Below are 23,814 nucleotides of genomic sequence, written 5' to 3' on the forward strand. Positions count from 1 at the left end.
TATGTGTGTCACATTTGATAAAAAGGACAAAGTCTTATTTTACATATGTTTTCTATACTTAGAAAGATTTTGTGCTAAATTTCATTGCAAAGCAAATTGATTTGTTTGAAAATAATCATGAAATTGAGTGGCACAGATGTCTGATTTTAAGCCACGTTTTTTTTTTTTTTTTTTTTTTGAGACGGAGTCTTGCTCTGTAGCCCAGGCTGGAGTGCAGTGGCGCAATCTCGGCTCACTGCAAGCTCCGCCTCCTGGGTTCACGCCATTCTCCTGCCTCAGCCTCCTGAGTAACTGGGACTACAGGCACCCGCCACTGCGCCCAGCTAATTTTTTTTGTATTTTTAGTAGAGACGGGGTTTCACCATGGTCTTGATCTCCTGACCTTGTGATCCACCCGCCTCGGCCTCCCAAAGTACTAGGATTATAGGTGTGAGCCACCGTGCCCGGCCAAAGCCACGTTTTAAAGTGGGTGTGCTTTTGCAGCATCGCATAGTCTGCTTGGGACATGTGTGCACATATGTGCACATCAGTGTCTGTGTTTTGTCAGATGACATGACTTGTATTTCCTGTTTTCTCCATATCACGATCTCTTCCGGAGGCTTCTTCCCCCTCAACCCTCCACATTCCCCATGGTCTCCTCATATCTAGACTCCCCCAGCCCTTAGCCCCTGTGGGTGTCCCTGCTGGGGGTCCAGGGACCTGTATCCTCTAGGTTCCCAAACTTGTGCTCGGTGGTTCTACCTTCTTGCCAGCCACTGCTCCTGCTGCTTCCTTCCTGACGTCCCTGGAACCCACTGACTCTTTTCAGTTGCGACTTCCTGGCGCCTGGGACCTGTAAGGCCCTGACTAGAAATGTTCTGGTCTCTACTTCCCTTCCGGCCTTCTTGAGCACAGAGGCTAGATCATGCTTTCCAAAAGACAACTTTGTGCATGTCAGCACCCCTGCTCCAAAGTCCCAATTACGGCTTGATGAACATGGTATGCGCCTTTGTCTGGCATGCCCTGTTTTCCCTGGTTTGGCCAACCTTAGCTTCTAGACTTATTTCCCTCTGCCCCTCACTCTTCTGACACCAAGATTAGTTTACTCATTGTTTTCCAAGCATACTATGAGCACCGGCCTTTCCCCTCATACAAGTTCTCTGACCCATAGCATTCTCTCCAAGCCTCTGTGCTTTAAGGCCTAGCCTGGGTCCCATATGCCCCATTGTGAAAGCCTTTCGGACACCATTAATGGAAATGAATTGCTCCTTCCTTGGCTATCACACAGTACAATATAGCCTTCTAGCCCAGCTCCTGTTACAATCTGCCTTACAGTACAGTTGGTCTTTCCAGCCTAAAGTCTCCTGGGAGGGAGGGGCTGTGTCTTAGTGGTGTTTTCCTCCAGCCTGCAGTGGGCTCTCCTTCCTTTCGATTCTGTAACACATAATCTGTTCGTCTACCTGGCCCCTAGTGCATGCTATTCTACATTTTGATTAATGAAGCTTACAGGTCTGGCTATGGATAGCTTTAGGGCTGGGCAGGGTTTGTTTTCAGACTCCCAACAGCTCTTTCACCCTAAGGAGAGTTTCAAGAATGCTTTTTCTTTTTGCTTCAGCCTGTCTCACCATGGAGACCATAAGCTTCTTGAGAGGCTGAATCTTCCAGTTCTTTGTAGACTCAAGGACAAATGGCACAGTCTCCAGTGTGACCATCAGACATGCATAAGGTTTTCCCCCAGTTTCTAATCCTGCTTAAGGACCAGTTGAAGAAGCCCATGTGAGGGCAACAAAAAGTTTTCTACTTCTGTGTATCTTCCTGTAGCTCTCAGAAAGGTAACTAGCCTATCATTGCCAGAGAGGAGCACACAGAGAACTGGGAAGAGCTCTTGCAGCTGACAAATAGTAATAACAAGAAAAAGCAAGTTAAAAAAAATTAGAGACTGGGGTCTTGCTATGTTGCCCTGGCTGGACTTGAACTCCTGACTCAAGTGGTCCTCCCACTTCAGCCTTCCAAATAGCTAGGATTACAGGTGCGCACCACTGTGCCTGGTGAAAAAGCAAGTTTACTGATGACACAGGTTTTCCAAAAATGAAAGAAGTGATTCCTGGAAGCAGTTTTAGTAGATGTTTCAAATGGTTCCAGAAAGAAGGGGTTTGAGCTTGGTCTATAAACCCAAATTCAAATTCTTGGTAGAAGACTAGGTCCAAATAATAGAATTCCACGGAAATGTTAGAGAAGTGGCTGACACACATGATAAACAAGGAATAGCTCAGAGAAGACTTATTATTCAATATGTTACCAACTGGGTAACCTGAAAGTTTTAGAAAGCAGAGGAAGTCAGCTGCCCTGAGACATAAGGGGTTATGAATTATTGACCCAGCTTCCTTGAGAAATAAAGGATTGTAGATTCATGATCATTTGGGAAATAGTTCTTTGGTTAGTCTACTGGATATATGTTAAAGGCAGCAAGAAATTCTTTAAGTAGTTTAACGTCCTTCAACTTCTAACAGAAAACTATGCATATATTTTATTGCTTCTAAATATCTAAATGGGCAAACAGCTCCAAGGAGCTCATGTAGAAAGCAAGCTACTAGAACCAGCAATGAACAAAAGAAGTCTTTTTGGATTTAAAGAGCACACATCATCTAGGAAAGGCATTTGGGGACCTTCATAAGACTTACTTAAGGCTTACTTATGCTGCTGTGTATGTATATTTTAAGAGTCCAGACTCTGAAGTCAGATAGCTGGTGTAAAGCCCAAGATCATCTCTCATGAACAAGGAAGGGCCTTGGGTAAGAGAATTAATCACTCTGTGCCTCAGTTTCCTCCTCTAAAATGGAAATGATAATAATAAAACCTATCGCCGGGCGCGGTGGCTCAAGCCTGTAATCCCAGCACTTTGGGAGGCCGAGACGGGCGGATCACGAGGTCAGGAGATCGAGACCATCCTGGCTAACACGGTGAAACCCCGTCTCTACTAAAAAATACAAAAAACTAGCTGGGCGCAGTGGCGGGCGCCTGTAGTCCCAGCTACTCAGGAGGCTGAGGCAGGAGAATGGCGTAAACCCGGGAGGCGGAGCTTGCAGTGAGCTGAGATCCGGCCACTGCACTCCAGCCTGGGTGACAGAGCGAGACTCCATCTCAAAAAAAAAAAAAAAAAAAAAAAAAAAAATAATAATAATAATAAAACCTATCTCACAACGTTGCTGGGAGGATTAAGAGTTATGGTGCGCTTAGTAGAGCCTGGCACATAATAAATATTAGCTATTAGTAATGATGTTATTTATTAACAACATTATCAGTGGAGGGAAAGCATGCCTTAGAACTTAAGGCTAGGTGTGTCCTGAGTAATTTTTTTTTCTGATGTATTCAAAAGTAGGGAGCAGAATGCAATGCAAGAGAATGGAAATCCTGTTCTTGGACCCTTTGCTTTTGTGGGATGTCATTTTCCCTTACCCACAACTCTGGCCCAACCATTACACTAAGTTACCAGCTACTTCTACTTTACCCCAGTCCCAAGCCAGATCTGGATGGTCTCAGTGCTGTGGAGAAGACAGGTGTTCTTATTTGACAACTGCCTTTTGATGAGAAACCCTTTTAGTTTTGCAGAGCCTTTGTGACACTCTTTGGAGTGGATATGCTGGCTGTCATATGACCAGCAAGATGGCGGTGGCCCCCCCGTCTGGTCAGGGACCACAGTTCTCCAGCCCAGCAGAAAGACATCCATGGGAAGGACAGCCTGCTGGGGAGACTCCACCTGACATGACGCCTGCATTAGAGGGGTGCTCCTTCCTCCTATTTCTCAGATGCCTTTGATACCTGATGGGGCAGATGGCAGATGGGGACAGGTAGTTTGGGGTTAGGGAGTTAAGATCAGGTGTCTCATGAGGGAAAAACAAATATCTTCAAGGAGGTAATGAACAAAACCATGCTGATTTTTGTCAGGAAGCTCACAGGTCTGGCTATGGATGCCTTAGCCTTAGGGCTTGGCAAGGTTTGTTTGCGGACTCCCAACAGCTCTTTCACCCTAAGGAGAGCTTCAAGAATGCAAATGGCCCCCAGGGGGCAGCAGATTCCAGGTGGCCTCTCCTAGAATTTGGGCAAAGGGAGATGGCAGGCTGGGAAGAAAAGCTAGGCCTGAGCAGGGCAATGTGCCACAAGGATGGCCTAGGGAAAAAGGGTGGGAAGGGGAGGGGCTGAAAAGCAGGTGGCACTGACTCTTCAGTGACAGGAGGGACCTTTTAAAAAGAATGGACATAAGGTATTCACATTTCAGGTACACACACATCCACACAGAAGTCTTGTCATTCCAGATTGACATTAAGACCAAAAATCTGGGGACCCTTCTTTGGGGGAACCAGGAAGATTGAAACATGGGAGTAGGAGTCACAGTTTCTTAGACACTAGAGGCAGTCTCAGCTCGGACTTGGAGATTATCCATTCAATAAATATTGCCTGGGTGTCATCCAGGTTTCAAGCAGTATGTTAGCTGCTCGTTCTGCCAATTTCCTGGAAATCTGTGGGAAGAAAACTTTAGCTTCCTGATCCCATTTAGTTCCAGCTGCTGGGATTCTGGTGACAGGCTGATGAACTGATTTTCTCCATGACTCGGAGAAAGGACAGGTTTTATCTGTCCCAAAAGGAGATCAGGTAGATCCAGCCATGTGGGGATGAGGGGAAGGGCCTGAACTGGGTGATTCCCTGAGTCCTTCCCAGTTCTAGAATCTTTATTTTTTTTTAGATTAAACCCATGTTTCCATGATCTTTTTCTTTGTTTTCTGAGACGGGGTCTCACTCTGTCCCCTAGGCTGGAATGCAATGACATAATCATAGGTCACTGCAGCCCTGAAGTCCTGAGCTCAAGTCAATTATCCTACCTCTGCCTCCTGAGTAGCTGAGACTATAGGCATGCACCACCACACCCAGCTACTTTTTGTATTTTTTGTAGAGATGGGGTCTCACTGTGTTGCCCAGGCTAGTCTTGAACTTCCTGGCTTTAAGTGATCCTCCTACCCTGACTCTCAAAGTGCTGGGATTATAGGCATGAGCCACTGGGCCTGGCCAGTTCTGGAATTCTTTACGAGGCAGATATCAGGCATAAAAGGATCATAGCACCCCCTTCCTTCCCCCTATTCTCACATCAGGTCAGAGGAAAGCAGTAAGGGGAACCCTCTCAGAGAGAATGCCCCTCACCAGTCCTTTCTGAGACCTGTCAATGGGGCCCGTAGTCAACACAAAATGTGCCTGGGTCCCTCAAAAGAAATAACCTTGGATGCAAATACTTTGTTGAGCTGTTGAATATGACAGCAGGAATTTGGTCTCCTGACTAGGTATGATGGAAAATACAACTTCTGAGGCTCACACCGTGCAGCCCCGCCTCTTTCCCCTCTGCTCCCCACTTACCTGGTTGTGGACAGTGGTCAGCTGGTTGTTAAAGGTCATGGTCAGGTTGGTGGACGTGCTGGGTGCCACGTGCGTGATGAAAGGGGTTTTGCTCTGGTTCACTGTGTCATACATATTCACCCGACGCTTGCAGATCTCCATGTTCTGGAAACATGATTTGACGCTGTTCATGCAAAAGGCAGAGGCATATAGAGACATAAGGGAGGGGAAGAGGGTAACATGGGATGAAGGGGAGAAAACAGAGAAAGAAAAGGAGAGAAGGGTTAATTCGGGAAACAGGACAAGCAGGGAGACTAAACTTTAGGTCTAAGTTTTTTGGATTGCTTGTGCAAAGTCTGTGCATTTGCAACAGGCACGGTTATTTAGATGAATTTCCTCCAATGCCCTACTACCCTTTCTCCATGTAGGTTCTACATATCACAACAAAACTGTCTGCTCACACTGCATGCTCACTCAGATCCACCTGCAGCGTCACTGCTCATTCTCAACTCTCAGCCTGCTTTCTGGCCCATAAACCAAAGCATAAGCTCTCTGAATGGGAACATTAAGTAGTCACTTACAACCCGTTATAACCCGCCTCTACCTTTCCCAAACACAACCCTTGTGCTCACCTTCTTCAGCTACCCTGGGTCACCAGCACCACCTAGGGGATGGCCAAAGAACTCTCCAACCCAGTATGGTGACCCTATTGCCATGCTTTCTCCCACAGGAGTTGTGCAGGTAGATAATGGAAACAGTAATAATACTAACAATAATAGTGGTTAACATTTATTAGTGTCCTAATAATAATACTCTGCAACTTCTCACTCGGTCCAGTGACATGAATAAGACAGAGACATGATTCTTGTCCCTACTTTACGAGTAAGGCTGAAGCTTAGGGAGGTAGGGAGTTTCCCGAGGATAGGTAATCACTGGCTACTTTCGCATATGCACATACGCACTGTTTCACCAACTTCAGCCTTCATTTTCTTGTCTAAGTCTTGTCCAGTTACATGAAATATACATTTTCTCCTTTTCTTCCCCCATTGCATCTATGTATCAAAACAAAACCCCAACTACAAAAGTAAAGTATAAAAGTGGTGCTGAAACCAGCATCAAGGAAAAGGAAAGCCACAAGTGGCCTCAACCACCCAAATTCTTGAAAATTGACCAAAAAGTGTCCTTCAGAATTTATACAGTGCTTCTCATTCATTTCTTGTAGTTAAACTTACTTTTCCTCAAATGCTAATATTCAAGATAATAAAATCCCTTTTAGTCTGTGTGGGGTGGCTCTCGCCTTAATCCCAGCACTTTGGGAGGTCAAGGTCGGAGAAGTTCAAGGGCTCAAAACCAGCTTGGACAACATAGGGAGACCCCATTCTCTATAAAAAACCATAAAAATTAGCTGGGTGTGGTGGCACATGCTCATGATCCCAGCTACTTAGGAGGCTGAGGTCGGAGAATCACTTGAGCCTGCAAGGTCGAGGCTACAGTGAGCCATGATTATGCCACTATATTCCAGGCTGGGTGACAGGGCAAGACCCTGTCTCAAAAAAAGAAAAAGAAAAAGAAAAAAATCCCATTTAATTTTCAATTCAAAATGTCTATTTTACTTATAAAAAATGTAATAACTGAATATAAAAGTAAAATAAAAGTTTTCTACTATTTTAGGATTACAAACGTGTACTACTTCAGCACTCTGTGAGTGTGCTATCTTTGGGGCTAAGCAGGTGTCTGTGGGCTATTCCCAAACATCCTTGCTGTGAAAAATGCATTCCAAGTTTCAAACAACTGACTGAGACGCGACTTAGAGAGTCCTACTTCTTTCTAAGATTCTGACCACTTACACTGCCCGTGTCATGCACACGACATAACCATTTACCAACTGATGATGCTGGAGAGAAAAGAAAACATATTGCACGATATCCCATAGCTAAAAATACTCCTAATAATGCTGTTACTGCCAGTGTGTTTTCAGCCCCTACTAAGCACCAAGGTCTTGCGTGTGGAGGCTGTAGCAAAAAGCCAATGTATTTTGTATTCTTTTTGGAATCGGTTTAAAGCATTTGATGTTTCATGACAATTCAACACAAAATTTTCATACTCCTTCAGAATTTTCTAACTGAAATATTTCAAGTTTTGGGTTTTAGGAAAGGGCAAGTACTTTCACTTTAGGTTTACAAGAAAATTGGTTTTAAACAAATTGTGCACTGGAATCCTGGTATGGAGAAAGGAGTGGGGTCTCTTTCACCTAGTAATCCAGTAGCTGTGGCTCAGCTCCCAGGGTGGGGGCGCTACAGCAGCATGGGCCTGGAGGTTTATCCTTGCCCTGGAGTTCTTCAAGGTCTTCCCAGCAAGTTCTAGAGAACTTTAGGGACCAGGCCTACTTTCAGGCAAGCCTAGGTGTGTTCAGAGACCCACCTTTCCTTCTTAGGCTCATTTCTTTTTTTTTTTTTTTCTTTTTTTTTTTTTTTTCTGAGACGGAGTCTCGCTCTGTCACCCAGGCTGGAGTGCAGTGGCGCGATCTCGGCTCACTGCAAGCTCCGCCTCCCGGGTTCACGCCATTCTCCTGCCTCAGCCTCCCGAGTAGCTGGGACTACAGGCGCCCACAACCGCGCCCGGCTAATTTTTTTGTATTTTTAGTAGAGACGGGGTTTCACCGTGGTCTCGATCTCCTGACCTTGTGATCCGCCCGCCTCGGCCTCCCAAAGTGCTGGGATTACAGGCATGAGCCACCGCGCCCGGCTTAGGCTCATTTCTGAGTTCTAACCTGCCAGTGCCCCTCTTGGGTCCCAGACGAACTTCTGAATTGGTTGCTGATGCTCACCGTCTCCATGTGACCAAGCTGTGAAACACTCTACTGATGCTTCCTTACAGAATCCAGAGGTGGATGGACTCTGAGGTCATTAAAGCCCCACGCTTTATGGGGGTGGCTGTCTGACTGTTGGGGCAGACGACTAACAGGACCTCTGTAGAGGGCACCTCCACCCTCAGTCTCCTATCCATAGCTGTTTCTCAGTCATTCCATTTTACCCCTGATATCAAAAGACAGAACTCATGGGAGCCCTATCCAGTAAATTGCCAAGTGTGCCTTTCTTGGGGTACAGACGGACAGCTCTGTGGCTGACCCCTATGGCACTCGGAAACAGGACAAATCCAGGTCAGGTGCAGTGGCTCATGCCTATAATCCGACCTGAGGTCAGGAGCTCAAGACCAGCCTGGCCAACATGGTGGAACTCTGTCTCTATTAAAACTACAAAACTTAGTAGGGCATGGTGGCGTGTGCCTGTCATCCCAGCTACTCGGGAGGCTGAGGCAGGAGAATTGCTTGAACCTGTGAGGTGGAGGCTGCAGTGACGCAGTGGGCAGAGATCGTACTGCTGCACTCCAGCCTGTGCAACAGAGTAAGACTTGAACTCAAAAAAAAAAAAAAAAAGAAACAGGAAAAATCCCGTAACAAGAGTAGGGGAGGGATGGGTCCAGATTCCTTCTTTGTATGGGAGTTTAGTTGTTTCAAGCATCCTTTTACATTAAAGAGGCACTATCTGGTTCTTGCAGTGCCATTTAACTTGCATCACTGAGAGTAAGACATAAAACTGAAAAGGAGGCAGCACTATCCGTGGCGGTGCCGCCCACTCACTTCCTGTAGGCCAGGAAGGGGCGGGTCCAGCCTTGAGACCCAGCCCTCTCTGACTCTGGAGACAGCAGGGCCCGCCATGATACGCGCAATTCTCACATCTCCAGGCTCTTCTCACAGGATTCCCTTCCCCTGTTGATCCTTACAGAATCTGTTGCTCTCTTGAGCACACCCCTTTTCCCTGCAGATGTAGGATGTGTTTATTTATTCTTTCACATCCCAAGTACCTCAGGGTTGAGAGGCTGAAGTGAGACCCTCCATTACCTTCCCATCCACCAATGGCTTCCTTTTTTTTTTTTTTTTTTTTTTTTGACGGAGTCTCGCTCTGTCTCCCAGGCTGGAGTGCAGTGGCGTTATCTCAGCTCACTGCAACCTCCGCCTCCTGGGTTCAAGCGATTCTTGTGCTTCAGCCTCCACAGTAGTTGTAATTACAGGTGCTCCCCACCACGCCTGGCTAATTTTTGTATTTTTAGTAGAGACGGGGTTTTACCATGTTGTCCAGGCTGGTCTCAAGTTCCTGACCTCAGGTGATCCACCCTCCGTGGCTTCCCGAAGTGCTGGGATTACAGGTGTGAGCCACTGCACCCGGCCATGACTTCCTTTCCTCTCCTCTTCGTTCACTGAGGCCTTTGCCACTGGCTGGATCTTCCACTCCAAGCCATTCCCTGCCTCGCCAGGAAGGCTTCAGAAGTCACAGGTTCCTTGTCAAACACGCTAGCTTCCTGCTTACTTCTTATATCCAGTGACTCTTGTCCTCAACTCAGTACAGCAACTCATTCATTCCCTGGACCGTCAAACCTGAAATTGCTCCACCTCCAGAAACTGTAAGTTCAAGCATCCTGTTTCCCAGCCACATTCTTCCTCCATCCGGCTCATTCCACTATGACTATGATAACCCTTCTCTGCATTGACTAGAACACCACGTTTACTTGGATCCCCTCCCATCTTCACTTCCTTTCCCTTTGGGCAAAGCCTCCAATAGCCATCATTCTGGATTACAGTTACTGGCTGGCTAGCCTCATCAGCTTCCTTGTCAATCTGTCTTCTTCTCTTATCAGCCTGGCAAAAATTCCACCTGGACAAATCCAGATCAGGAGACTGATCTGTCTTCTCTATGCCTTCACCCGGGGAGATCAGTTACACTATAAACGATTCATGTCCAACCTCAGGGCTCAACAATTCCACCGTATTTCTCTGGTCAGTTTGCTCTGCCACCTTCTGCTCCAGCTACTTAAATTTTCTACCCTTCCTAAACCACCCTCCACCTTGTTCTCAACAGATAACCTCATTGCCTACTTCTGAGAAGCAGAAGCTGTCTGACAGGACTCCCTCAACTTTTCTCCACTAGACCAGCACATACGCTGCATCCACACGCCCCTCCTCCATCCATCCTTCCAGTGACACTAGCCCATCCCTGTGCTCTGAACCCTGTCTAAAAAACAATCCCCCTGACCCCTCCCCAGTCACCCCTCTATTTCTTCTTTTGCATAGCCTCACTTCATGAAAGGTTGCTATTTCTTCACCTCTCATTTGGTCTTTCAACCTGCTAAACTGGTTTCTGCTTTTACCACTCCACTGAATGGCTGCCACTGCGTTACTGACAACTTGCGAATTGTTAAACCCAATGGACATTTTTTTGCCAGACTCATTTCACTTGTGTGGCAGCAGACAGATCTTTGCTCAGCACAGATCTAACCAGCTATTCCCTTGCTTAAGAATCATTTAATGAGTTCCCATTGCTTTTTGGATCAAGATTAAAAACCTTAACATGTACGGCCTGCCCTGGCTGACTGGGTGCCTCACTGTCTCACCTACTGCCTTCTGGGATGGGTGCATGGTCCTGCCCATGGGGGAGTGTCCTGTCCACACAGGCAATGCCCTGCCTGCTCATGCCCATCCTCTTCCTTATCCTTCACAGGCCACTTCCTGGGAGTCTTCCTGGTCTGTCCCAAAATGATGCTCCCCTGTGGTATGCTCTCATCACACCTGATACTTGTCCTGGGAGCAGCCTGCTGATTTGGGCATCACTTGTTTTATACCATTGTCTCCTGTGGATTGCAAGCTCCAGTGGGCAGGGCCGTCTGCTCTGCTCACCACTGTACCCCAGCACACAGCACACTGAAGAAATGAATGAACAAATCCAAACCCAAACTAGACTGGGTCCACTCTGGGATGGTTCTGGGAGCAACCTTTGGCCCTGAGACTGGTTTTGCTCTACAAAGACTACCATTTCGGGCACCTCTCTTCCTGCACAGATACCCAGAGTCAGGTTCACCCAGCTCTGTGCTCTCCTCTTCCTTCCTTTTCCGTGTGAAGCCAACTGCAGGCCAGGAACCCAATCCAGCCACTGCCCACTTTCTTTCTTTCTTTTTTGAGAGGGAGTCTCGCTCTGTCACCCAGGCTGGAGTGCAGTGGAGCGATCTTGGCTCACTGCAAGCTCCGCCTCCCGGGTTCACACCATTCTCCTGCGTCAGCCTCCAGAGTAGCTGGGACTACAGGCACCCACCACCATGCCCAGCTAATTTTTTGTATTTTTAGTAGAGACGGAGTTTCACCATGTTAGCCAGGATGGTTTAATCTCCTGACCTCATGGTCCGCCTGCCTCAGCCTCCCAAAGTGCTGGGATTACAGGCATGAGCCACTGTGCCCGGCCTCTTTTTTTTTTTTTTCTTTTTTTGAGACGAAGTCTTGCTCTGTCACCCAGGCTGATGTGCAATGGTGCAATCTTGGCTCACTGCAACCTCCGCCTCCTGGGTTGAAGTGATTCTCCTGCCTCAGCCTCCCAAATAGCTGGGATTACAGGTGCGCCCCACCATACCCAGCTAATTTTTGTATCTTTAGTAGGGACAGGGTTTCACCATGTTGGCCAGGCCGGTCTCAAACTCCTGACCTCAGGTGATCCACCTGCCTCGGCCTCCCAAAGTGCTAGGATTACAGGCGTGAGCCACCGTGCCTGGCCCTGCCCACTTTCATAAATGTTTTATTAGAATGCGGCCTCACTCATCTGTTTATGTATTGCATCTGTGGCTGCTTTCAGCTACAGTGACAGCAGAGTAGCTGTTACCGAGACCTTATGGCTGCAAAACCTAAAATATGTAGTGTCTGGGCCTTTAAAGTTTGCTGATCCCTGGTACGAAGTATCAAACAGGACACCTACTGTGTGCTGTGGGGAAAATCCAGTAAGTGTGTCATGGTGACAAAGGGATGGTTCAGGGTTTCGATTGGAGTGATTCTCTTGTCAGCGTCAATGGTCAGCATCTTCTTCAACAGGTCAATGAACTCTCGCCGGTCAGCCTTTTCCACCAACATGTCGCTCCCTTCCAAATCTGTTGTCATGTTCACCTGGACGCAAGTAAGGACAGGTTACCAAGGACGACCCCAGCGTGCCTCCCCTCTCCTGGCTCCCCTTATTTTTTGCCCTGCAACTTCCTCCTGATCTCTCAAGCCCCCTTTCTCAGTTCCCAGGAACTCTGCCCCATGGGAGGCACCACCCACATGTTGTCATTGCCCACAGGATGTGGCTTGTCTCTCTGCAGGAAAGGCAGAGAGGGGCTGTGCCCCAGGAAGGGGAGAGGGCCGCTGCTGGGACCTGCAAATATAGCTGAATGACAGGATGTAAACTGCTCCTGCTTTCATCAGTTAAGTTGAAATGCAGCTTTCATCACTCCTCATTAAAAATAACCACAAGATGAAAAGAGTCCTGCAGACTGGCTGCATAACAATGGGAGTGTTAATACTATTGAACTGTACCCTTAACAAAGGCTAAGATGATAAATTTTATGCTGTTTGCCACAATTTTTAAAAAAGAATCACAGCCAAGCAGTAGAAATAAGATGCAAAAAAGTCTATGTATGTATGTATTTAACCTTTAGAGGGAAGTGGAAGGGCCGAGTGTGCCCCTCCTCCACCTACAGCATATCATCCTTCTCATGGCTCCCCCAGTTAGGGCCAGAATTATTTTAGTCCCTGTGTTCAATGGAGTCACCTCTGGCCAAGACAGGCAGGATATCTGAACACAGGATTTTTCTTCCAAGGGTGAGTCTCTACTACGATCGCTTTTAAAAGGCTTGTTTTGTGGTGATTTGTATATTTTCCAGGACATGGTCTGGAAACCAATTTCAGTTTTCTCAGACAATCTAAGTTACTAATCAACTGACAAGCACACTTTACTCAGAATCATGATTTTTGGTTATACTCATCTACAGTAAGAGGGGTGCTAAGTGTTTACTGGTGTATGGCTTTTTTTTTTATTATTATACTTTAAGTTCCAGGGTACATGTGCACAATGTGCAGGTTTGTTACATATGTATACATGTGCCATATTGGTGTGCTGCACCCATTAACTCATCATTTACATTAGGTATATCTCCTAATGCTATCCCTCCACCCTCCCCGCTCCCCACAATAGGACCCGGTGTGTGATGTTCCCCTTCCTGTGTCCAAGTGATCTCATTGTTCAATTCCCACCTATGAGTGAGAACATGCGGTGTTTGGTTTTCTGTTCTTGAGATAGTTGGCTGAGAATGATGTATGGCGTTGTTTCTCATTGCTTTAAAGAGAAAATTCACTTTGGATTGTCCTGGTTTCAGACTAGTTTTCACACTAAAAATAGCTGAAGTTCTAGAATTTTCTCTGGGGCACAAAGGTGAGAGCCTGTGGTCCCTGCCAGTGAGCTGAGACTGTGTAGCAGATTGAATTATATCCCCCTAAAAGTATATTAAAGTCCCAGTCCCCAGTAGGTGTGAATGTGACCTTATTTGGAAATAGGGTCTTTGCAGAGGTAATCAAATTAAGATGAGGTCATACTCGATTATGGTGGGCCCAGTGACAAGGCAAGGGAGATGTGGACACAGAAGCACAGAGAAGACACAGGATAAAAGCCATGTGAAGAAGGAAGCAGAGATTAGAGGGATGCAGCTACAAGTCAAACAATGCTGAGGATTGCCAGAGCTGCCAGAAGCTGGGAGACAGACATGGATGCTCTTCCCCAATGGCCTTTACAGTGAACATAGGCCTGCTGAAGCCCAACTTCCAATTTCTGGCCTCCAGAACTGTGGAAAATCTGTTGTCTTAGGCCATCCAGTTCATGGTACCTTCTAACAGCTGCCCCAGGAAACATATACACTCAATCATGAGCATTAAATCCATGGGTACTAATGGGCTGGAATTCTTCTCACGATAACATCAGGAAGATTGGCCAGTACTATATTACAAGTGGGAACCAATAAACTGGAATGATTTTTTTTTTTTTTTTTTGAGACAGAGTTTTGATCTTGTTGCCCAGGCTGGAGTGCAGTGGCGTGATCTCAGCTCACTGCCTCCTGGGTTCAAGCGATTCTTCTGCCTCATACTCCCAAGTAGCTGAGATTGCAGGCACTCACCACCATGCCCAGCTGATTTTTGTATTTTTAGTAGAGATGGGGTTTCGCCATGTTGGCCAGGCTGGTCTCGAACTCCTGACCTAAGGTCATCCACCCATTTCAGCCTCCCAAAGTGCTGGGATTACAGGCATGAGCCACCATGCCTGGCCAACTGGAATGATTTTTATGGAGCTGGTATGACGTTTTAAAAATGTTTTACACACCAAATGGTATTCTTACTAAGGTTGGCTGTAACTGTTTGAGGTCAAGGTCAACCACTGCAGTTGAATAATGTGGATTTCAACCCATTATCTTATATTACTATTGCAGAAGTCTTGCTGCCCTTGGTTTTAAAGGGCTCACATTTCATACTCACCCATGAAGCTTACCTGGGCCATATCATCTAAACAGTTGAAAATGTATTTTCTTGCTTCTTTTGACTTAATCCCTGTCTCTGCTTCATGGTCATCTGGTGTCTGCCAAGAGAGGCAAAAGCCAATTGGTAATGTGACTTAGCTCCTCACCACTGGGACTCAAGCCTGGAATTCCTGTGTCTCACAGAGGGTCTCTTTCCCACCTTTCAGAAGAGATTTTGATTCTTCAGTGGCCTGCACTGCAATTCCTTTCTCTCTTCATCCACACCAACCCATCCCTCCTCCTTCCCATGCACATGTGTCAGGGGCCGGCTGTCAGTCAGGTACGGAGCAGTCTTGCTCCATACCACAAGCTGATCAAGGTATGCTACATCCTTGATCAGCTTACAGCCTTCTCTGAGTCTAAGGAATAAGACAAGATTCCATTGTGGAAAAGCAAAGGACTTTTCCATGCATTTTCCAATTTTATTTAATAAACCCTTATGCACATAGCTCTTGCTACGTGCCAGACATTGTTCTAAAGCACATTTATTCATTTAATAGTTTTGACAACCACATTAGGTAGCACAATTACTATCCCCATTTTCCAGATGGGGAAACAGGAAGAGAGAACCCAAGGCACTTGCCGTGGTCACATGGCCAATAGGTGGCAGCTGGTCCCACAGTCTGTGGTTGGGCTGCCCCTCTATTGGCGGCTGAGACACAGACATACATTCCCCAAATGGCTGGGGAAACTGCTGTTTCCAATTATTATGGGTTTTTGGACTCTTCCATGAGGTAATCCAGAGGTAATTAATCCTTAAAATCTCACTCAAGGACAGCACACCTGGAGCGGCTTAAGTCCTGGGAACAGCTGGACATGTGGGACTGAGGCTCTTCAATAAAACCCAGCAGCGAACTCCAGCCTCACCCTCCTCCACTGGAGGACTCTTTTTACTGGACACTCACCCTCACAGTTGCTAAATGCCAGGCCTCCCATCATTAGCCTGAGTGCTTGCTCAGTTCCCAAATCTCTTTTCTCAGTCTTTTGTCACTAGTGGATATATATTATCTTTAAACCATATTAGAATTTGGCTGCAGTTTCCATTAAAAAAAAAAAAAAAACCCAAAACAACAACAAAACAAACATCCCCCCACCCTGCTGCACAAAAAGAAATACCTAAAATGAAACATATTTAAGACTTTATTATTTTATTTTTACCAGGAACATACTTCGATTTTAATTGCTAGGCACAGATCAAAGCGAAAGCAAACTATGTTTCTGTTAAAGTGAAGCCCCTGCCCTGGAGTTTCAGGTTTATGGTCACTAGAGTGAACCAGATGCCTCCCTGGGCCTCAGGACGCTCCCATGGGTTCATCAGGCAGCCTCCTTTGCCTGGAATCCCTCTCCCTAACCCCCACCACCCCAGCCGCCACCCTGCACTTCTCTACTGGGCAAACCCGCTTCATTGTTCCTTGTCTTTTTTTTGAGACACAGTCTCACTCTGTCGCCCAGGCTGGAGTGCAGTGGCACAATCTCAGTTCACTGCAACCTCCGTCTCCCAGGTACAAGCGATTCACATGCCTCAGCCTCCCGAGTAGCTGGGATTACAGGCGCATGCCACCATGCCCAGCTAATTTTTATACTTTTAGTAGAGACGGAGTTTCACCATGTTGGCCAGGCTGGTCTCGAATTCATGACCTCAAGTGATCTGCTGGCCTCAGCCTCCCAAAGTGCTGGGATTACAGGCATGAGCCACTGCACTCCCTCTTCATTCTTCAGTGCCCAGTTCAAACGCTCCTCCTTTCCCCTCTGCTGCAGGCAGAACTAAATGCTCCTTCTCCTTGGCACCCACACCCATTCTTGACCAGGAACAGGGCCCTTATTACAGAGGGGCGGGAGCTTGTGGCACATGGTCCCGTCTCCCGCTGGAACTGCCAGCTCTCAAGGGCAGAGTGGGGTTTGTTTCTCTCCCTAGCACAAATCAGACAGTCATCAAGGCTTATCGGATTAAATCCTGGGAGTTCAGCAATCATAATGTGGGACTCTCACAGGCGGTGATAGGCCAAGAGAAAGAGGGGCTTCTGAGCATTCAGATTCAGTCACACCGTGTATTAACAACAGCACCCCAACGCCCTCATTTTGCTGACTGAATCAAAAGCTCCCCACTAATGAGTCTACGGCCCTCTTCCCTAAGCGCCGGGCCACCGTGAGGAGTGGAGGGGATGCTCTTCCTACCTTCAGTCTCCACAAAGGATATGGTGAGTCCGTGTCACGGTTGAAAAACCTAGTTGTCTTTGTCCCTGCGCTTAATAAATATTCAGCAGGCAAACCCTGTGTTTGTGAAATATACCGAATCTGCAAGAAAAGATAAGAATGAGGTCAGGGCTTTTCCTGTCACTATACATATGGTACACTAATGGCTCTGCTGGCTTTGAGAAAAATGAAAATGACAATTTTTGTAGGGAAAGAAGTTAACAAAAAAGAGAAAAAAGAAAAAGGGAAAAGAGAAAGGAGTAAAGAAAAAATAGCAAGGTTAAGGGAAGCAAGGTTTGGGAGACAACGTGACATTCCACAGTCCCGCCCCTTTGTCATGTAATCAATGCAGTGCTAATCCAGGCTATTTTCCAGATGAAGAATGAGGTCTTGTGAATATCTGTGTCATCTGGACCCACCTGATCATACTCTGAAGCTCCTGGATATAACGGCCAGCCCAGGAACAGCTCTGCAATCACACAGCCCAGGGACCACATGTCAATTGCCTCACAAAATGGTAAACCAAGGATGATCTCAGGGGCCCTGAAAATGAAGAATGGAAGAAACCATTAGCAAGTTGGAAATGCAGGCAGCTGTTTCTATATGAATACTATCTTTCAAACCTGGGGTGCCGTTACTGAATCCTCCTCTGAAGGGCCCGTGGCTCTCAGGAGAGGCGCTGTGCTACAGTGATCCTTCCATTCTTTGGCTTGGTCCCCTCCATTCGTGGAGGACCCACTTAGAAGGCTGGCTGAGATGAAGGATAAGTCTGTCTTTAGAACACACCTACAGGGAACCACACCTACTGACTTCAGTACTTTCACATGCCAATCAGATGAGCTAACAACCAGTTTAGAGATATTCTTAAGTTATCTTTTGTAGCTGAAAGTCTGGGAAACTAATCATCAGAGAATGCCTGGTTTTTACAAAGCAATTCTGAAATGCAGGTCTTCTATTTTCTTCTGTCTCTCTAGAGATGGGAGCTCACTATGTTGCCTAGGCTGGAGTGCAGTGGCTATTCACAGGCATGATCATAGCTCCTATAGTCTTGAACTTCTGAACTCAAACAATCCTTCTGCCTCAGCCTCCTGAGTAGCTGGGTCTACAGGAATGCACAATCACACCCCACTCAAGGTATTCTATTTTCAGGAATATATAAAGCAAGCTGCCCCCCTCCCAAAATAATGGGATTAAATCCAATATCTGTTTATGCCAATTATCCTTTCTTAAGAATTTACATCACACTTTCTTTTTTTTTTTTGAGACGGAGTCTTGCTCTGTTGCCCAGGCTGGAGTGCAGTGGCCGGATCTCAGCTCACTGCAAGCTCCGTCTCCCGGGTTTATGCCATTCTCCTGCCTCAGCCTCCCGAGTAGCCAGGACTACAGGTGCCCGCCACCTCGCCCGGCTAGTTTTTTTTTGTACTTTTTAGTAGAGACGGGGTTTCACCATGTTAGCCAGGATGGTCTTGATCTCCTGACCTCGTGATCCGCCCGTCTCGGCCTCCCAAAGTGCTGGGATTACAGGCTTGAGCCACTGCACCCGGCCTACATCACACTTTTTTAAGGAAACATTGCTTTTTTTTTTTATTAACTTCTAAAAAGCTAATCTTCTTAAAAGTTACCTAATATTACAATTATAGAACTCCATTCATCAATACAGAGTTTTGTATCAACCAGGATTCCAGCATAAACTCCATGAACAACCTGTTCCTGAATGTCCCTTCAAGGAAATCACCTAAACCCCAAGAGAACATTTCACAGGGAGTTGGTAATCAACACCAAAGAGACCACCCAGCTACATCTTCTTTTCTAAGAATTGGTCATGATTAGGTAGGGGTATGTTTGGACAAAACCAGGCTCAAAGTTTGAGATATGAACACAGCTTATGTTTTTTTAAACATATGTCTCAAGGCCAGGCGCGGTGGCTCATGCCTGTAATCCCAGCACTTTGGGAGGCCGAGGCAGGTGGACTGCTTGAACCCAGGAGTTCAAGAGCAGCCTGGGCAACATGGTAAAACCCTGTCTCTACCAAAAACAAACAAACAAAAAAACCCAAATTAGCAGGGTGTGGTGGTGTGTGCCTATAGTCCCAGCTACCTGGGAGGCTGAGGTGGGAGGATTGCTTGGACCCGGGAGGCAGAGTTTGCAGTGAGCTGAGATTGCACCACTGTACTCCAGCCTGGGCGACAGAGATAGACCTTGTCTTAAAAACAAAACAAAACAAAACAAAAGTGGCTCAAGGCATTCTACTGATAATGAAATGCATTAGCCTGACTTTTGTCTTCTCTATAAATTTTCCACGTGACTAAGCGACGCTAGAAGAGGCTACTTTCCCGCCCTTTCTGCAGCCTGGAGTGGGAGTGAAGGGAGCTGGGGAGCCCTTTCTCGGTTACCTTTCACCCACCTAGCATGAGAGTGGAGAGGAAGGGGGCAATCAGAAACACCCCCACTGGTCTTGGATCTTCTAGCTGAATTTTTCTCTACTGAAAAAGCATCTCCTCTTCCCCCTTCAAATTTATTCTCATTGATAATCTTTTTTCTTTATATAATAGTATTGAAAAGAACAAAGCAAACAAAACCCAAAAATGTCTTATTACAAAGTTTCGATTTTTCACATGTAAAATGGAGTTTGGCCAGGGGTGGTGGCTCATGCCTGGAATCCTAGCACTTTGGGAGGGTGAGATGGGAGGATCACTTGAGTCCAGGAGTTTCAGACCAGCCTGGGCAACACAGTGAGACCCTGTTTCTAAAAAAAAAAAAAAAAAAAAAAAAAATAGCTAGGTGCAGTGGCTCGGGCCTGTAATCCCAGCCCTTTGGGAGGCCAAGGTGGGAGGATCATTTGAGGTCAGGAGTTCAAGACCAGCCTGGCCAATATGGTGAAACCCTATCTCTACTAAAAATACAAACATTAGCTGGGTGTGGTGGCACACGCCTGTAATCCCAGCTATTCAGGAGGCTGAGGCATGAGAATCGCTTGAACCCAGGAGGCAGAGGCTGCAGTGAGCTGGGATGGCACCACTGCACTCCAGCCTGGGTAACAAAGTGAGAGTCTGTTGTAAAAAGAAAAAAAAAAAGTTAGCCAGGCATGGAGGTGCGCACCTGTGGTCCCAGCTACTCAGGAGACTGAAGTGGGAGGATCGCTTGAGCCTAGGAGTTTGCAGGTGCCATAAGCCATGATTTGCACCACTGCACTCCAGCCTGGTAACAGAGCAAGACTCTGTCTCAAAAAAAAGAGGAGTTTATTCCTTTCCTCAGAACTGGAGACTGGGTACTGGCTACTAGGTGCTTCTAGAGTGCCAGCCACAGTTGCTGGTCTGGGCAGCAGGAGGAGTGACCGCTGGGGGGTGGAGCGAGTTGCCCTGGTGTTATTTAATGAGCCTTCCGTTGTCCCCATCCCTTGCTGCTGGGCATCTTCAGCTGCCCGTGTTCTGCCTGGCACTTCACCCCGTCTTTGGCCTTTGTCTCCTTTGGTCCCCACACTGGACCGTGCATGTAGCGTCAGGGGCCACTCTTACCCACAGGCACTGATGAGCTGGGGATGCCTGTGGTGGCACAACATGTCCCTGCAGCAACCTCATCTCCCATGTGGTCACGAGCCCGCCACCTGCCTAGGCCACCTGTGTCAGTGTTGGCCATTCACCAGGGCCCCCAGGTTCACTCACCATTGTGTGTAACTGATGAGATTACTGCCAGATTGCCTCTAGCAGTGCCTTTAGAGATCATTTCAGTTTATTTAAAAAATCACATCCCTTAGAAAAGAAGGGATTATCTGTGTGTGTGTGTGTTTTTTTTTTTTTTTAATTGAGACAGAGTCTCTCTCTGTTGCCCAGGTTGGAGTGCAGTGGCATGATCTTGGTTCACTGCAACCTGTGCCTCCTGGGTTCAAGCGATTCTTGTGCCTCAGCCTTCCAGATAGCTGGGATTCCAGGCGCCCACCACCAGGCCTGGCTAATTTTATTTTTAGTAGAGATGGGGTTTCACCATGTTGGCCAGGCTGGACTCAAACTCCTGATCTCAAGTGATCCACCTGCCTCAGCCTCCTAAAGTGCTGGGATTACAGGCAGGAGCCACTACACCAGGCCAGAAAAGAAGGGAATATCTGAAAAGAACACTGTCAAAAAAAGTATTATGGTGTCAGAACCTGTTTCTTTCTGCCCTCCCTGTTCTAGAGTCAGGGGTGGCCTCCTGCCTCCTCTCACATGGATCTAGGCCTCTTCGTGGGAGGAGAGTTTTGGCCTGGACTGCTTGCTCAAGGATCAAGCACATTCTCACCTCTGTCCCCCGATTCTTGTCACCTGATCCCTCGGCTGGCCCCTGCCCTCTTGCAGCCTGACGTTTGGATGCTTGACACTCCAGTCTGTAGGTTTGGATGTTTGACACTCAAGTCTTAGGAAGAGGCCAGTCTGGCCCCGGGGGACTTCTCTGAACTCGACTACATGCCTGTCCTTCCTATCAGGTTAGTTACATGGTTCTCATGGCCTGGAAGGCTGTTCCTAATCCATGGAAACCTTGTTTTCCAGTTTCTATTCCCCAGTGATGAACAAGGCAGACTGCAACAACTAAAACGGCCACACAAAGGCACTTTAGTGATGTTCTTTAGCAGGAAATACCAGACAGACTTTGACGACTGACATGACATGAACGGGGCCTGTGAAAATTGCTTGTAGTCCACCAAGAAAATGAAATGGCAGCCATTCAGGGTACCATGATACATGCTGCAGAATGTTCCTGCTGCGACCATAAAGAACAAATACCCAGACATCTGGCTAGGTGGCTGGGAGACAGTACTGTCCATGAAGGCCTCCGATGCTGGGAAAGCCACATCAAAGCACACAGGACAACTCAAGTCGAATACAAAATGTGTGTCACAGAAACACACAGACATAAAAATTGAGCCGACACAGTACACCACATGCTCTAGCGGCTCCCACGTTAGAAAACAAAGCAGAACACAAAAAACAAAACAAAAGCCCCAAACACAAACCTTTCCTAATCCCTTCGTCTCCCAGCAGCTGTTGCCCTAGTTCTCGGCTCCCCTTCAAGGCCCACTCTCTGGAGAGTCATCTCCCCCTGCGGTTCCCACCTCTTCACCTCACAGCATTTGCTCAGCCTCCTTTAACTGGAGTTGGACACTCTGCATCACTGACGCGCTGCACTTGCTGAGATCAGCAGTGATCTCCATGCTGTCACATCCGTTGATCAACTTCTTAGCTTTGTGACTGGGAGCTGCATTTCTTTCATGCGGGTGATCATTCCTTCCTGCCCTGAAACACTTATTCTTGGTTTTCATGGCATCGCTTGCTCCCCATATCTGTCCCACCTCTCTGCTTGTGGCTTGCCCATTTCCTTTGTAGACTTGCCCTCTTCTACCCAACTGCTGTGTGTTGGCCAAGTCCTAAGCCCGCCTCTTCTCTCCTTCTACCCTTGCCCTAGATAATTGTTATGGGTTGAACTGTGTCCCCCCAAAAGTTATGTTGAACTCCTAATTCCTGGCACCTCAGCATGTGACTTTATTTAGGAATGGAGTTGTTGCAGATATAATTAGCTAAGATGAGGTCATAATGGAGTAGGTGGGCCCTAATCCAGTGTGACTCACATCCATATAAGAGGGAAATCTGGACATAGAGACTGACACAGCAGCAAGATGGTCGTGTGAAAAGTGAAGAAGAGACTGGAGTGATGCGGCCACAAGCCAAGGAACACCTGGAACCACCTGAGGAGGGAAGAGACAAGGCAGGCTCTAACCCTGGAGCCTTCAGAGGGAGCATGGCCCTGCTGACACCTTGATTTTGGATGTCTTTTGTTTTAAGCCAGTATTTTGTGGTACCTATTTCAGCAGCCCTAGGAAACTGACTCAGTCATCTTACTCACTCCACAGGTTTAAATTCCATTGGTATTTCCAGGTTTGTCTCCATCTTGGAATTCTTCTGGCTCTAGATTTACATTCTGGAAGCCTGGTATTGCCTCTGGAATGTCTCATAGTCATCTCCAATTCCACAAGTCCAGAAGGGAACTCTTCTCTGATCCCCCTCTCTAAACATATTCCTTCCACTGTCCTCCTCATTTTATGAAATGGAATCACCACCCTCCAGCTGCTTAGGCAGAAATCCAGGAAAGATGTTTGATTTCTTCATCCCCACCATCTATCCACTAACATGGCCAGCTCCAAAGTCTCAAGTCAGCCCCTGATTCTCCATCCCCCCTGCCGCAGCAGTGGAGCTGGTCACCCCTGCATCACCTGGAGCTTCCACCACAGCCTTTCCACTTGTCTCTCCCTTCCTTCTGCCCGCTTCCTCCATGGCAGCCACAGGGAACAGATGGCACTCCCCCTTGCTTAAGCCTTCAGGGGCTCCCCACTGGACTTGGAATGAAATCTAAACCCCTCCATGGCCATGGGGCCTCCACGACTGGGACCCTGCCCACCTCTCCACTGTCCCTGCCAACCACTCTCCTAGCTCAATATGTTGCAGGCCCGTCAGTTTCCTTTCTATTTCCAAGAGTACCAGGGGCTCCTTTGGAGCTAGAGTCTTCATGGGATGCTGTTGCTTCTGCCTTAAATGCTCTCCCTGCTGGCTGTCACATGGCTGCCTCCTTCTCATCCCTCAAATCTTAGCTCAACTGTCACGCTACAGACAGGCCTCCCTTGACACCAGTTAGTCTTCATATAGGGTGCCATAAATGCCACTTCACAGCACTTTCTTAACCTGCTCTCTGTCTGTCTTCCCTGACCAAGTCTATGAGGGCAGCACAGGCATTTGGTAGCCACTCATCAAACATCTGTTGATCAAATAAACCTCTACTAAATATAAAAAAGTGTTAAAATATGGATTAAGACAAAGCTCTAAG

General features: G+C 47.1%; 1 protein-coding gene across 9 annotated transcripts in view; it reads right to left on the bottom strand.

Annotated features, from left to right (window-relative positions):
• Window positions 1-23,814, bottom strand: part of HIPK2 (homeodomain interacting protein kinase 2) — a 220,197-nt gene that overhangs the window by 55,312 nt on the left and 141,071 nt on the right. For all 9 annotated transcript variants that reach the window (XM_077997545.1, XM_028846369.2, XM_077997543.1 and 6 more), the window contains exons 3-7: window positions 17,388-17,511; window positions 16,951-17,070; window positions 14,748-14,834; window positions 12,156-12,340; window positions 5,383-5,545 (exon numbers count right to left, since the gene is read on the bottom strand). In XM_077997545.1, the coding sequence (XP_077853671.1) occupies window positions 5,383-5,545; window positions 12,156-12,340; window positions 14,748-14,834; window positions 16,951-17,070; window positions 17,388-17,511 (679 nt within the window). The remainder of the gene's footprint in view (window positions 1-5,382; window positions 5,546-12,155; window positions 12,341-14,747; window positions 14,835-16,950; window positions 17,071-17,387; window positions 17,512-23,814) is intronic.

The sequence above is a fragment of the Macaca mulatta genome, chromosome 3 (genome assembly GCF_049350105.2).
Source record: "Macaca mulatta isolate MMU2019108-1 chromosome 3, T2T-MMU8v2.0, whole genome shotgun sequence".
NCBI lineage: Eukaryota > Metazoa > Chordata > Mammalia > Primates > Cercopithecidae > Macaca > Macaca mulatta.